We start from the raw sequence: 13,856 nt of genomic DNA on the forward strand, positions 1-13,856 counted from the left end.
CTATAGGGGTTTGGGGGTGTCCTAGGAATAGCGGGGTGGTGTGCAGGACATAGGTGGGGGGCTGGGGGGGCTTGGGAGGACCCACAGTGCTGGGTGGGAGGATGTCAGGAGCTTGGGGGCTTACAAGAGTCCAGGGGAGCCCACAGGGGAGGGCATGGGGTGTCAGGGGGGTGTGGGGGTCAAAGAGAATCCTCAGGGCTGGGGTGGGGGTTGTCCCTGCAGGGTCCCTGCCCCAGCTTGGGGCACCTGTGGCAGCAGGGCCAGGCCCTGGGAGCTCTTATCCAGCTGTGAGGGCTGGAGCGGGTGCTCAAAGCACAAAGAGGGTCCCCAGCCCCAGCGAGGAGGCTGACCCTGGCCTTCCCCCTGTCCCCGCAGGTGGCTGGTGTGTCGCCTGGCTGTCACCTGGTGCCGGCAGAAGCTTCACGCGGAGCTGAAGATCGGCTCCTTTGGCTTCTTCTGGGCCCAGAACATCAGCCTCAAGTTCCAGCGGGAGCAGCAGACTGTGGTGGGTACCTGGGCGAGGGGTGGTCACCAACAGACGATGGCAGGCAAGACGGCTGCGGTCACTTCCAGGCTGGCAGCAAATCCCTGCAGCCAGGCTCCTGTTGTGCACCCTCATTGCTGGTGCCAGGCCCTTCCTCCCACAGCCAAATCTGGGGGTTTTTGGCTGCTGCCTGCATGATGCCAGGCATTGGAAGCAGAGCAGGAATGTTGGGATGAGCATCACAAGGCAGAGCCATGTTGTTTCTTCTCTAACCTACCTGTGTGTCCTTGCAGGAGATTGACCACGTCTGGATCTCCAGTAAACTGAGCCGGGAGCTGCCGTACGTACCCATGCTCCAGCTCCCTCCCCACCCTCTTGGTGGGGTCTGGCTCATCCCTGGCCCTTCTGACTGCATTTCTGTTGCCTTTATGCCTTCTGCAGTCCCTATTTCCCCATGGTCTGCTCTGTGTGGGAGGGTATCACTTTTCTCTGGGGTAGCAGTATCTTGTGGATGCCCTTGTGACAGTCCCCAGGGGCAGGGGCCATCCCTGGCGATGGGACTGGGTGCGGGCCATATGAGAGCTCTTTCCCTGTGCTGTTCTTCCCCAGTTGCTACTTCGAGCTATGTTTTGGCGAGGTGCGAATCCGCATGGATCTCCAGAAGGGCCCTGGGTTCCAGCCATCCATTCCAGAGGCTCCCAGAGAAGCAGATGGAAACGCAAGCAGAGCAGACCTGACTCTTAAACCCTCCCTGCTGAGGCTCCTTAGCCAGGTGAGTCACTGGCTCAGTGAGAGGTTGTTGTGGGCTGCACTGCTGTTGGATATCACTCACAGTAGCACCGTCCCCCCAGCTCTTTTCCATCCACGTGGACTCCATCAACATCATGGTTCTGCACGTGGCCACCTCAGAATCTCTCTGGCACATCCAAGCCAGCAAGACACGTCTCCTGCTGAATGGCGATGGCAAGAGGTAATGCCCCGCTCTGTTTCCAGCTTGGCCCTGGGTCGCAGGGAGGTGCCTCCCTGTGACCCATGCAGCATCCCATGTCACCTGTCATGGGACACATTAACCTCCTCTGAGTCTGGCCTGGTCCCTTTTTGTTCCATGGGAAGCTTGAGTTGTCCATTCTCCGAAATTATGAGTAGCTGCGCTGTTCACAGAGTTAAGGTGTTCTCTGCTTTTGGGAGGACTTGGAGCAGGGACTTGGGGTCTCTGTGTCCCATAGAAAAGAGAGGGCAGGGGCTTGGTTCAGAGGCAGCAGGCCCCGCATCCTCCTTCTGTTCTCTGCTCTCCCCAGCCTGACCTGTGAGGTGAGCCTGACAAAGGTGAACAGCAAAGTCCTCCGGAGCAGCCAGCTGGTGAGTGCTGGGGAAGGGAGAAATTCAACATTTCGAGCCTGGGCACCGGCTCTCTGGGACACCCTGAGGTTCCAGTGTGTCCGCAGGGCTGGGTGATGCTGCAAGGCTCTGGGCTCCATGCTGTGCCCAGCGCTTCACTTGCAGCATCCACTGGCAGGGAGTTGGGTGACTCCCTGTGCACCCCTTGCCTGTGTCCCCATCCAGGATGACACGTGCCTGGCGGAGCTGGCTCTGGCGCTCTCCCTCTCGCTGGAGATCAGCAGCAAGCGGCGGCTGGTGGGCGTCAAGCTGCGCGTCCAGACCCTGCAGGCAGAGCTCCATGAAGGGCTTTTCTGCAGCCCACTGCTGCACCGTGTCACTGCCGGGGCTCAGCACAGCAGTGCGGGAGAACAGCCCGCTTCAGGTCAGGGACAGGGACAGGGACAAGCTCTGGGCAGGGCAGGGACTGGCAGTCCCCATACTTGCACTGGAAGCCAGAGGGATTTGGCTGTGCCATCGCTCCCTCCCACTGCAGGGCATGGGGGTTTTGGGCAGGAGCCTTTCCGTGACTCTGTGTGTCCCTCTCCAGGCCTGGGGGAGCCCCTGAAGTCCCCGTCTCTGCTGAGCAGGGACACGCTGCAGCTTATCCCCAGGAGGGTGGAGGTGAAGCTGGAGAACACTAGCACGGTGCTGTCTATGAACAGCCAGAAGAGGTAAGGAGGCAGGTGGAGGAGGCTGTCCTAGCCCCGATTAGTGCGGGGGACATGGACCTGGGGACAACTGTGACATTCCCTGCTCATCCTCTGCTCTGCCGGACTGTCTAGAGTGAGTCCTAGAGCCCACCCCAGTGGGAAGGACTGAGCTTGGCCTGGTACTGGGCTCCGGGGGAAGGAGAAGTCACGTGAACTGGTTCTCCAGTGAGAGAGCCTGATGGCATCCTGTGCTGGTGGGATGAGAGCACTGAGCTGGGCTGCAGCTGGGCGCTGGCTGCTGTCTTTGTCTGTGCTGGTCAGCTGGGGATGAGAAACGGAGATGGAAGACATGACTGTGCAGTTCCCTTCTGGCAGTGACTCCCTGCTTTTTACAGGCACCTCACCTGGAGCCTGAAGCTGCTGCAGTTTCTCTATCAGCGAGAAGAGGAGCAGATCCCGCTGCGCAACTTCACACCCACCTCAGACCTGGACCAAATGAGTGTAGACCTCCAGCTGGAGGGCAAGTAGCCAGGAGGATGCCTGTGGGACAGGGCTGCTGTCGTCGCTGCCCTCCACCTCTCCTCACTTATGCTTTCTCTCCCCAGACGGCCTTCTCCTGTCCCAGAGCCGCCAGCGCATCGTGTGCCTCAACTCCCTGAAGACCAGCGTGCAGGTGAGTGAGCGCTGGGCACGCTCTGGTCCCCTGGCGGTGGCTGGTTTGGCTCCTGGCATGAGTTTTTTGCCACCTGGCCCTCTCCCTGCTCTAGGTCACAGCCATTGACCTCTCGGCTGCTGTGCTGCTCAACACCTGCATCATCCACTACCGCCACCAAGAGTTTTCACACTGGCTGGGCCTGTTGGCACAGGAATACAGGTGCCAGGCGGTGCCTGTCCCCAGCCAAGGGCACAAGGGAAGGTAAACTTGGCCTTGGTGCAGCTGCTGGTATCGCAGCTTGTTTCCTCTTGCCTGCTGTGCTCTGGCAGGGTGCCTGGACACCGAACACCTTCTCTGCCCTGTCCACGGCCTGTGGGACGGGGAGGCTGGTATGGAGGGTGGTGGACGGTCAGGGGGGCCCCTGCAGAGAGGGCATCCCTCTGGGCCTGCTCCCTGCCAGACTCCATGGCACGCAGCACCCCAGTAACAGCCCATCCCTGCTTGTCCTGTGCAGGAGCTATCCCCAAATCATAGCACCCATCATCCTGTGTGCCTCGCTGTCCAACATCAATGTGTCAGTGCAGCTGGGGGACACACCACCCTTTGCCTTGGGCTTCAACTCCATCTCTGCAGGTACGGGCTGGCAGCTGGCAGCAGGGTGGCTCCTGGGCTCTTCCTGGGGGTCGGTGTCTCTGCCAGAGAGGCACCAGGACAGGAATGGGGAGGGCCGTGATGCCTCTGTGCTTGCCCATGTCTGTATCTGGCCAGGGGCTGTGGACCCCTGCCTGGTTGTGTCTGGGTTACCCCTTTGAGGGCAGCTGAGCAGGCAGCAGCACCCCTCCTCTGCCTGCAGACTACCAGCACCTGCGGCCGCAGAGTGTGCACCAGCGAGTGGTGCTAGCTGTGGACCACCTCTGCTGGCGTGTGGGCAACGACTCGCACATCCAGCGTGCCCCACATCCCCCCAACATGCACGTCTGGGGAGAAGCCCTCATCCTCGACTCCTTCAACTTGCAGGTGAGGGGTGAGCCGAGGGGTGGCTCTTGGAGAGGGGGATGCCTGTTTGCAACTCCGCGGGGGTGGCGTGGGGACAGATGGTGACATAGGGACATCCTGCACCTGAGTGGGATGGTCCTGTTTGTCCTGCAGGGCAGCTACAACCAGCCCCTGGGCATGTCCAGCGCCCAGTCAGACACACTCTTCCTGGACTGCACCATCCGGGGGTTGCAAGTGGAGTCGTCGGACACCTGCACCGAGTGCCTGGCTAGGGTCCTGCCCCTGTTCTGCTCGTGGCCCAGCAGAGCTGAGCTTGCCAAGCAGCCGCCCTCCGCCTCAACTGAGCCCTGGGGGCTGCTCTGGAAGGTGGATCTGAAGGTGGAGGACGTGAACCTTTTCACGCTCTCAGCCCTGGTGGGTAAGTAGCATCCAGGCTGATCCCAGGTGGTTGTCCTGGAACAGTCCCGCAGTCAGAGGAACCTGGCACGTCGTGGTGTGCCTCTCCCGTGCCTCCAGCACTGACACACCACCTCTCTAGGTGCCCTGGAGCTGCGGCTGGACACACTGACTGTCCTGGGGAGTGCTGAGAGCTGTATGGTCAGTGTCCAGGGCATGGTGCTGGCCTTGGTGAAGAGCATCACGGAGAAGATGCAGCCGTGCTGCAAAGCTCCTGCCATCCCCAACCCAGTGGCCAACCTCTCCATGCTCTCTGTCACCTACCACAGCAGCATCCGCTCCCTGGAGGTTGGTGTGGGCCTTGGGTCTCTGCTTTATCCTGTACTGGTGGGACTGGGATGGATGAGGCATGGGGAAGAACAGCTGGCACTGAAAGGTGCCAGAGAGGAGAAGAGGGCTGTGATGAGCAGGACCTGGCAGTAATCTGGTGCCCGTTTGCTCTCTCCGGTGTAGGTGCAGTGTGGTGAGGGGCTGGCGGTGCTGTGGAGCCCGCCCGACCACATGCACTTGTACCATCACACCCTGGCCACCCTGCAGTGCCACGAAGCCTTGCGGAGCGCCCTCGGCCACAGGACGCCTCCCTCCCTTCCCCCAGAGAGCCCAGCGTCCCACCCGGCCACCCCTACTGAGACACCGGGGCCCCTTCAGCCAGATGGGCCCCCCCCCAAAAGACTCCTGTCCCTGTCACTGGAGCTGAGCTCTGCCAAACTCACAGCCTTTGTCTCTGAGGCCAACTACATCAGCCTGGCTGCCGAACGGACCTCTGTGAGCTGGCATGGGGGTGCCCTGCATGGCTACTGCCCCGAGCTGGCCGCCGGCTTTGACGGACACAGCATCTTCAGCTTCAAGGAGGTGGAGGTGAAGCTGCTGCCAGAGCTGGAGGAGGTCATCTTGCACCGCTGCGCCTTCCCCACCCTGCGCACCCTCCGCAACCGTGGCTGGGCATTCTCCTTTGCCAGCGTGACCATTGAGTTCCCCTACCAGTACGACTTCTCCCGCACGCTGGACGCCGCCGTGGGCGTGCAGAAGTGGCTGAAAGGCCTGCATCGGCGCGGGCGCCCTGCCAGCACGGCGCTGCCCCCCGACCTCCTCCTCAAAGTGACGCACTTTTCCTGGGTCTTCCTGGATGACGTCTTCGAGGTCAAGTTACGAGACAACTATGAGCTGATGAAGGATGAGAGCAAGGAGAGCGCCAAGCGTTTGCAGCTGCTGGATGCCAAGGTGGCCGCGCTGCGCAAGCAGCACGGCGAGCTGCTGCCTGCCCGCAAGATCGAGGAGCTCTACGCCTCTCTGGAGAAGAAGAACATTGAGATCTACATCCAGCGCTCACGGCGCCTCTATGCCAACACGCCAATGAGGAGAGCCCTCCTCACCTGGACCCTGGCACACTTGGAGCTGGTGGCCATGGCCGATGAGTCCTTCCATGGCACGGAGCGTGTGTTGGAGCAGATGAGGGACGTGGACAGTGTCAGCCCATTCCCCCCCGAGGGTCTGGAGATGGTCACCCAGTGGTGCCGCATGATGAAGGGCAGAGTTGGCAGCTTCTTTGGTGAGTTTCCTCATGTGAGGGTGCCCGTGGAGGACAGCACAGTGGCTGTCTGGCCTGGGCTCCCAGGACAGGGATCTGCTGGCACCATGTGATGTGTAACCAAGCAGGGGCAATGATTTTTGGAGGTTCAGGGGAGTGGGAAGGGAGCAGAGATGTGACAGGACAGCAGCTCCTGCCATGTCCTAGATGGGGAGAGGGGCAGTGTCCCACGGCTGCCCCATCTCTCAGCCCTTCCTGTGCCCTGCAGTGCGGATCCGTGACTACCCTCGCTACCTCTTTGAGATCCGGAACTGGCAGCTCTCGGGCCGGCTGATCGGAGCCGAGCAGTGCGGCCAGGCCTGCTCCCGGCGCCGCCAGGTCCTGAAGCTGGGGCTGCCCTGGGGGGATGCAACAGTGGAGAGGAACATGCCACCCTTGAAGTTCTACCACGACTTCCACTGTAAGAGCTGTAGGGACAAGGGGGACTCTGTACCGGGGTGGGGACAGGGCTGTGTGGGACATGCAAAGGGCTGAGCCAACCTCTGTATGTCCCCAGCTGAGATCTCCCAGTACACCATCGTGTGGGGGCCCTGCTGGGACCCAGCCTGGACCCTGATCGGCCAGTGTGTGGATCTCCTCACCAAGCCCTCAGAGGACCCCAGCGCCCCGTTGCCCTGGTGGGACAAGAGCCGCCTTCTCTTCCACGGGGACTGGCACATGGACATTGAACAGGCCAACCTGCACCAGCTGGCCACCGAGGTGGGTGCTGCCGGGGTAGGGAGCAGAGGGTGGGATGGGGTTGCCTCACACTTGCCTCTCCCCATGTTTGTCCTTGCAGGATCCCTACAACACCACAGAGAACATGCACTGGGAGTGGAGCCACCTCTCCTTCCACTGGAAGCCTGGGCAGTTCGTCTTCAAGGGCAACCTGGACATCAACGTCCGGACAGCCTCCAAGTGAGCGTGGGCCCAGAGCACGGGGGCTGCCACCAGTGCTGGGAGCTAACTGATGTGTCTTTCCCCATTTAGGTACGACGACTGCTGCTTCCTGCACCTGCCCGACCTGTGTATGACGCTGGACCTGCAGTGGCTGTGCCACGGGAACCCTCATGACCACCACGGCGTGGTGCTGCGCTCCCCCGAGTTCCTGCCCGAGGTGCCGGTGGGGCAGCAGTACGACTCCTACCACGCCTTCCGCTCTGAGAACCTCAACCTCTCCATCCGGATGGACCTGACACGGTCCAGTGAGGGTGGGTGACAGCACCCGGGGATCCCTTGGGGACGAGGCAGCGCATGCTGGTTTTAGTCATCCTTATCGGTCCTGGGTTGGGTGCTGCCATGTCCCTGCCCTGCAGCGTTGGCTGACGGCGGGTGTATTCCCAGAGCACTCCCAGCCCCGGATCCTGCTCTACAGCAGCACCCTCCGCTGGATGCAGAACTTTTGGGCCACGTGGACCAGTGTGACGCGCCCCATCTGCCGCGGGAAGCTCTTCAACAACATGAAACCCAGTAAGAAGAAGCTGGGGCAGCATTACAAGCAGTTGTCTTACACCGCGCTCTTCCCCCGGCTGCAGGCAAGTCCTGGGGGTGGGGGTCTGGTGGTACCTCCCTGCTCTGCCTGTGCTGGGCGCTCAGCCCCTGCTCTCTGCTCCCTTGCAGGTGCATTACTGGGCCTCCTTTGCCCAGCAACGTGGGATCCAGGTGGAGTGTTGCCAGGGGCACATCTTCACTCGTGGCACCCAGCGGCTCATCCCGCAAGGTGGGGGCCCTGCCAGCAGTGCTTCCAGGCAGGGCAGGGCCCCGGCTGACCCCTCTCCTTGTCCCCCAGCTGGCACGGTGATGCGACGCCTGATTTCGGAATGGAGCATCACACAGATGGTGAGCGACCTGAGCCAGGTCACCGTGCACCTCATGGCCTCCACTTGTGACGAGAATGCTGACCACCGGCTTGACACCCTGGTGAAGAAAACCCATCTGCTGAGCCTGTCCTCCCTCACCTACCAGCGGCATAGCAACCGCACAGCTGAGGAGGTACCGCCGCAAACATAGGGCATGGCAGCCTGATGGCATCCCCTTGAGACAAGGGGACCTCGGTCTTTGGGTGCAATGGGGGAGGGATTTGGCTGGATAGGGGACAGACCTGCTGAGCCTCCGATCTCCCAAGCGCCTGGCCGAAGGGATGCCTTGTTCCAGCCACAGCATCCCTTTGTGTGGGTCCCTGCTGAGCGCTCTGGGGTGGTGCCCTAGGCTCTGGTCCCCCTGCTCTGCCTGCAGGGACTGGCAGGGCTCCCTGCCCCTGTGTGCGAGGCCTGTGGGCAGTGGCTTTGTCGTGCTGAGGCTCTGACCCTCTGTGCCCAGGAGCTGCCCCTCCGGGATGGGGATGATGGTTTCCACACGCACCAACTGCACTTGGTGGATCTGCGGGCATCGTGGACCACCACCAACCGGGACATCGCCTTCGGCCTCTACGACGGCTACAAGAAAGCGGCTGTGCTCAAGCGCAACCTGTCCACCGAGGCCCTGAAGGGGCTAAAAATCGACACGCAGCTGCAAGCCAAGAAGCTGAAGCGGGGCCCGCTCTCTGCTCACTCTGTCCCTGCCAGAGTGACCGTTCCCATCACCAGCGGCCGTCCTGAGAGAGCCTCCTCGGGGGGTGAGTGGGTGAAACCCACAGCCAGCAATGTGCATCCTAGCCCAAAGCCATGCCTGCCTTCACCCTGTCACCCGCAGCCAGCCCCCCACAGCCTTGCACTGACCCGTTCTCCTTCCCCAGGGGCCTACATGCTGCAGAAGCTCATTGAGGAGACGGACAAGTTTGTGGTCTTCACGGAGGAGGAATCGGGGGCTAGCGAGCAGCTCTGCGGCATTGCCGCCTGCCAAACCGATGACATCTACAACCGCAACTGCCTCATCGAGCTGGTCAACTGCCAGGTACCTGACCTTGGCCCACCTGCTTGTCCCCACACTCTCCACTCCCTGTGGCCTTGCTGTGAGAGGGGCCATGCTGGCCCCAGAAGGGCTCCCCTGACCCCCACGGGGTCTCTCCCCTTGCAGATGGTGCTGCGTGGTGCCGAGACAGAGGGCTGTGTGATTGTGTCCGCTGCGAAGGCCCAGCTGCTGCAGTGCCAGCACCACCCCGCCTGGTACGGGGACACGCTGAAGCAGAAAACATCCTGGACCTGCTTGCTGGATGGCATGCAGTATTTTGCCACGACAGAGAGCAGTCCCACTGAGAGGGAGCATGGGCAGCTCTGGCTGGAGGTGAGCAACTTGGGGGGGGGCTATGATGGGTGAGCTTCAAGGGGGGCAGGCAGCACTGTCAGTGCCAAGGGAAGGAGAGCAGGGACAGCCAGCAGTGCCTCCTTGCCTCCCCAGGTGAAAAATATTGAGGAACATCGGCAACGGAGCCTGGACTCAGTGCAGGAGCTGATGGAGAGTGGGCAGGCGGTGGGGGGCATGGTCAGCACCACCACAGGTACTGCCTGCAGCTCGGGCTGCGGAGCCTCCCCCAGTCCCACACGCGTGTGACCCTGAGGCTGGTGAAGCTGAGAGTGCCCGGCCTGTCCCTGGACGGCTCCAGGACCCGGCTGATGCTCCAAGCCCTGTGCCATGGGGTCCCCAACATGCCAGGACATGGCGCTCTGACCGTGGTGCCCTCCCTGTCTCCAGACTGGAACCAGCCCTCAGAAGCCCAGCAGACCCAGCAGGTGCAGAGGATCATCTCTCGCTGCAGCTGCCGCATGTACTATATCAGCTACAGCCATGACATCGACCCTGAGCTGGCCACACAGATAAAGCCCCCCGAGACTCCTGCCAACCAGGAGAAGGAGGATCTGCTGAAGAAGCAGGAGGGTGAGTACACCCAGGCAGTGTCTTGGGGGTAGAGCTCTGGGCTGACCCACAAGTGCCAGCTAAGTCCAGGGATGGTCTGTCTTGGCCCTGCTGAGATCAGAGGGATGCATACAGGAGGGGTCCCCAGCAGTGCACCTGATGACGCTGGACACGCTGTGCCTGCCAGAGCCAGTGTAACCACCTTGGTTTATTCCCCATCCCTCTCCATCTCTGGCTGGCCCCCACGTGCATCCCATTCCTCTCCGTGCTGAGGCCTGGCCCTTTGTGTGTCCCTCCAGGAGCTGTGGATACGTTCACACTGATCCACCACGACCTGGAGATCTCCACCAACCCTGCACAGTATGCCATGATCCTCGACATAGTCAACAACCTGCTGTTGCACGTGGAGCCCAAACGCAAGGTACCCACGAGGCTTCAGGTCACCGTGTCATTCACTGCACCCAGAGCAATCCTAACACCCTATTCCCGTGTCTAGGAGCACAGCGAGAAGAAACAGCGGGTGCGCTTCCAGCTGGAAATCTCCAGCAACCCCGAGGAGCAGCGCAGCAGTATCCTACACCTGCAAGAGGCTGTGAGGCAGCACGTCGCCCAGATCCGGCAGCTGGAGAAGCAGATGTACTCCAATGTGAAGGTGAGCCCGCATCCAGGCAGAGCCTGGCTCCCTGGGGTCCCTGCTCTGGGACAGAGGGTGCTGAGGGTTGTCTGTCCTTCAGTCCTTGCAGGACGACAGCAAAAATGAGAATCTGCTCGACCTCAACCACAGGCTGCAGCAGCAGCTGAGCCAGGAGAAAGCTGACCTGCAGCTGGAGAGCGAGGAGCTGAACATACTGATCAGGTAGGGACCGTCTCTGGCTTCCCCAGTGTCCCTCTTACTCCAGGGCTCCCACATCCCAGCGCCCCCCTCTCTGCTGCAGGTGCTTCAAGGACTTCCAGCTGCAGCGAGCCAACAAGATGGAGCTGCGAAAGCAGCCCGAAGACGTGAGCGTGGCACGGCGGACTGAGTTCTACTTTGCCCAGGCCCGCTGGCGCCTGACCGAGGAGGACGGGCAGCTGGGCATAGCCGAGCTGGAGCTCCAACGCTTCCTCTACAGCAAGGTACCGTCCGGGCCGGTGCCACTGCAGCCCCCGAGCCGGGGCCCGGGATGTGCGGGGCTGATGGGTCTGTGTGTGCAGGTCAACAAGTCTGACGACACGGCCGAGCATCTGCTGGAGCTGGGCTGGGTCACCATGAACAACCTCCTGCCCAACGCTGTGTACAAGGCAAGTAGCAGCCTTGGGGAGCAGATCTGCACCCTGAGGACCGGGTGGCCCAGTCAGGGTGGTCTGTCCTCACCACAGCCACCTGTCCCCTACCCTGCAGGTGGTGCTGCGTCCCCAGAGCTCCTGCCAGTCGGGCCGGCAGCTGGCACTGAGGATTTTCAGCAAGGTCCGGCCGCCGGTGGGAGGCATCTCCATCAAGGAGCACTTCGAGGTGCTGGGGCCAGGCTGGGAGGTGGCACAGTCCCCCGTGGGGCACGGGCAGGGTGTGTCTGGCTCTGACGTGGCCTCTCTGCTCGCAGGTGAACGTGGTACCCCTGACCATCCAGCTGACCCACCAGTTCTTCCACAGGATGATGGGTTTCTTCTTCCCCGGCCGCAATGTGGAGGAGGAGGAGGTGGGGGATGAGGAAGACAAGTCCAAGCTGGTGACAACAGGTGAGAGGCTTATGGTCACCCTCCTCCCTGGCAACTGAGCGATGTCCTTGGGCAGCTTTGGCTGCATGTCCAGGGTATGTTTGTGGGCAGCTGCTGACAAGCCACACATTGAGAAACAGGGACTCACAGTCCCCCCTGTGGGCAGGGAGCCAGCAGGGAGAGCAGTGAAGCTGGGAGGGATCTGGGTCAAGGCTAATTCCCAGCTGGGCACCAACCACCACCTCCCACCCTCTTTGTCCCAGGAATCCCTGTGGTGAAGCCACGGCAGCTGATCGTGGCCGATGACTCGCTGGGCCCAGGGAAGGGAGTCGCTCAGGGACTGAATCGGACGTCAGGGGTCAGAAGATCATTCCGAAAAGCACCCGAGGTACCTGCTGCTGCCTTGAGGGGGGAATCTGGGAGAGCCCTGCTGTGGAGCCAGTCTGCTTTCCCTTGGCTGCAGGGCTGGGCAGCCATGTCCTCCCTCACCCATCTATTTTCTCCTGCTCCCTCCCACTATGAGAATTTTCAACGTTTACAACCAAGCACCTGCACGCTTGCTGTGATCCCTGCAGCATCTTGTTTTCCTAACACCATGCCAGAGCAGCTCTCACCTCTCACTGGTGAAGCAATGCCATGGCCCAGTGCCCTGCTGTCCCTTCCCATCTGGTTCCTGGCTGTGTCCCCTCTCCTTCCCTTCTGCTCATGGCTCCTGCTCTGTCCCCAGCATCCTGTGGATGACATCGACAAGATGAAGGAGCGCGCGGCCATGAACAACTCCTTCATCTACATCAAGATCCCGCAGGTGCCGCTCTGTGTCAGCTACAAGGTGCGGGGCCAGCGGGATGGGCGTGCTGGAGAGAGGGGGCATAGTCCCTCCAGCTCGGGGGAGGCATCATCCCACACTGCCTGACACCCCTGTCACCCAGGGTGAGAAGAACAGTGTGGACTGGGGTGACCTGAACCTGGTGCTGCCATGCCTGGAGTACCACAACAACACGTGGACGTGGCTGGACTTCGCCATGGCGGTGAAGAGGGACAGCCGCAAAGCCTTGGTGGCACAGGTACGTGAGGGCCTCCTGCCCACTCTCGGGGGAGCTGCTGGGGCCGTTCTGCCCAGTTTGGAGGGGGTAACCCCGCGGTGGACCGCACGTTCTCCAGAGCGAGAAGCAGCCGTGCTGCCTCAGCACCTCAGGCCCTCACCCCCTAAATCCTGGGGCAGGTGATCAAAGAGAAGCTACGCCTGAAGCCGGCGGCAGGCGCAGAGTCCCGGGGGAAGCTGGAGAACAAATCAGACGGGACCATCCAGCAGCAGGAGGAGGACGAGAAGGCGCGTCTGCTCATCGGGCTGAGCGTGGGCGAGAAGAACCCCAGCAAGAAGTCGATCTTCGGCAGGCGCAAATGATGGCAGCACCCGGCAGGCCGGGAAGGGGTTGGGGTGCCCCGGTGCTCCCCGCTCTGGAGGGGCACTCCTATGGTGGTGGTGGTGGGGGCCCCGCGCTGCTCGGCGTGGTGATGCCCAAGGCGGGGGTTAGCCACGCGCAGGCCCTCGGTAGCCCTGTTGCTGCAGGGCAGGGGTGCAGCAGTACAGGGATGTGGGGTGCAGCATGCTCCGGGGCCGCTTTGTGCGGGCGCAGACCTCCGTGCCAAGGGCTCCTGCGAGCTTCCCCCCTCTCCCTGCTGTGCGGGTGCTGGGCCCAGCCCCTGGGCCTGGTGAAGCAGCAGGATCACTCCAGGCTGGGAGAAAGGGGAACGGGAGAGAGTTTAAATAAAGAGTTTTTAATTTGGAACAGACTTGGGCCAGTGGCTCGTCACTCGCCTTCCCCATTCATGCCCCAGTGCCAGGCTCAGCGCAGTCCCCCCTCTCAGGTCAGCAGCACCCCAACTGCTCTGGCTTGGCCCCCTGCCCCTCCTGGGGAGTTGTTTGGGGGTTTGGGGCTCCCTTGCAGCACCAGCATCAACCCCAGGCTCAGCCCTTGGGCTCATCCCTCTCCAGTCTCTGCCGTGAGCCCCTCAGTGCCCAGGGCTCAGCGGGGGCTGCAGGTACCCCACGGGCAAGTGGGGTGCAAAGGGCGGGATGAGCGGTTGAAGGGAGATCCCCAAAGTGTGCAGGGGGGGTCCCGGAGGGTGTGCCCTGCCCAGAATCGGGGAGGGGAGGGGTCACGGGTGGGTGTCCCGGGG

The 13,856-nt window shown here is 61.9% G+C and overlaps 1 protein-coding gene across 1 annotated transcript; it reads left to right on the forward strand.

Moving 5' to 3' along the window:
* The first annotated feature begins 359 nt into the window (after positions 1 to 359).
* On the forward strand, positions 360 to 13,469 carry KIAA0100 (KIAA0100 ortholog). Its single transcript, XM_026861582.1, has 38 exons — positions 360 to 505; positions 778 to 824; positions 1,094 to 1,256; positions 1,336 to 1,454; positions 1,783 to 1,843; positions 2,048 to 2,246; positions 2,412 to 2,535; positions 2,910 to 3,034; positions 3,120 to 3,187; positions 3,282 to 3,430; positions 3,684 to 3,802; positions 4,023 to 4,186; positions 4,319 to 4,583; positions 4,704 to 4,909; positions 5,075 to 6,170; positions 6,418 to 6,609; positions 6,706 to 6,908; positions 6,988 to 7,106; positions 7,179 to 7,399; positions 7,533 to 7,723; positions 7,809 to 7,908; positions 7,978 to 8,180; positions 8,508 to 8,802; positions 8,923 to 9,080; positions 9,204 to 9,410; positions 9,525 to 9,624; positions 9,819 to 10,001; positions 10,280 to 10,401; positions 10,477 to 10,632; positions 10,715 to 10,836; positions 10,916 to 11,096; positions 11,175 to 11,261; positions 11,362 to 11,472; positions 11,561 to 11,696; positions 11,939 to 12,063; positions 12,403 to 12,504; positions 12,605 to 12,739; positions 12,898 to 13,469. Exons 3-38 carry the CDS (start codon positions 1,134 to 1,136, stop codon positions 13,078 to 13,080), a joined length of 6,450 nt encoding a protein of 2,149 aa, XP_026717383.1. The 5' UTR covers positions 360 to 505; positions 778 to 824; positions 1,094 to 1,133; the 3' UTR covers positions 13,081 to 13,469.
* Positions 13,470 to 13,856: the final 387 nt, after the last annotated feature.

Source organism: Athene cunicularia (genome assembly GCF_003259725.1).
Source record: "Athene cunicularia isolate RWA chromosome 19 unlocalized genomic scaffold, athCun1 chr19_part1, whole genome shotgun sequence".
In the NCBI taxonomy this organism is placed as follows: Eukaryota; Metazoa; Chordata; class Aves; order Strigiformes; family Strigidae; genus Athene; species Athene cunicularia.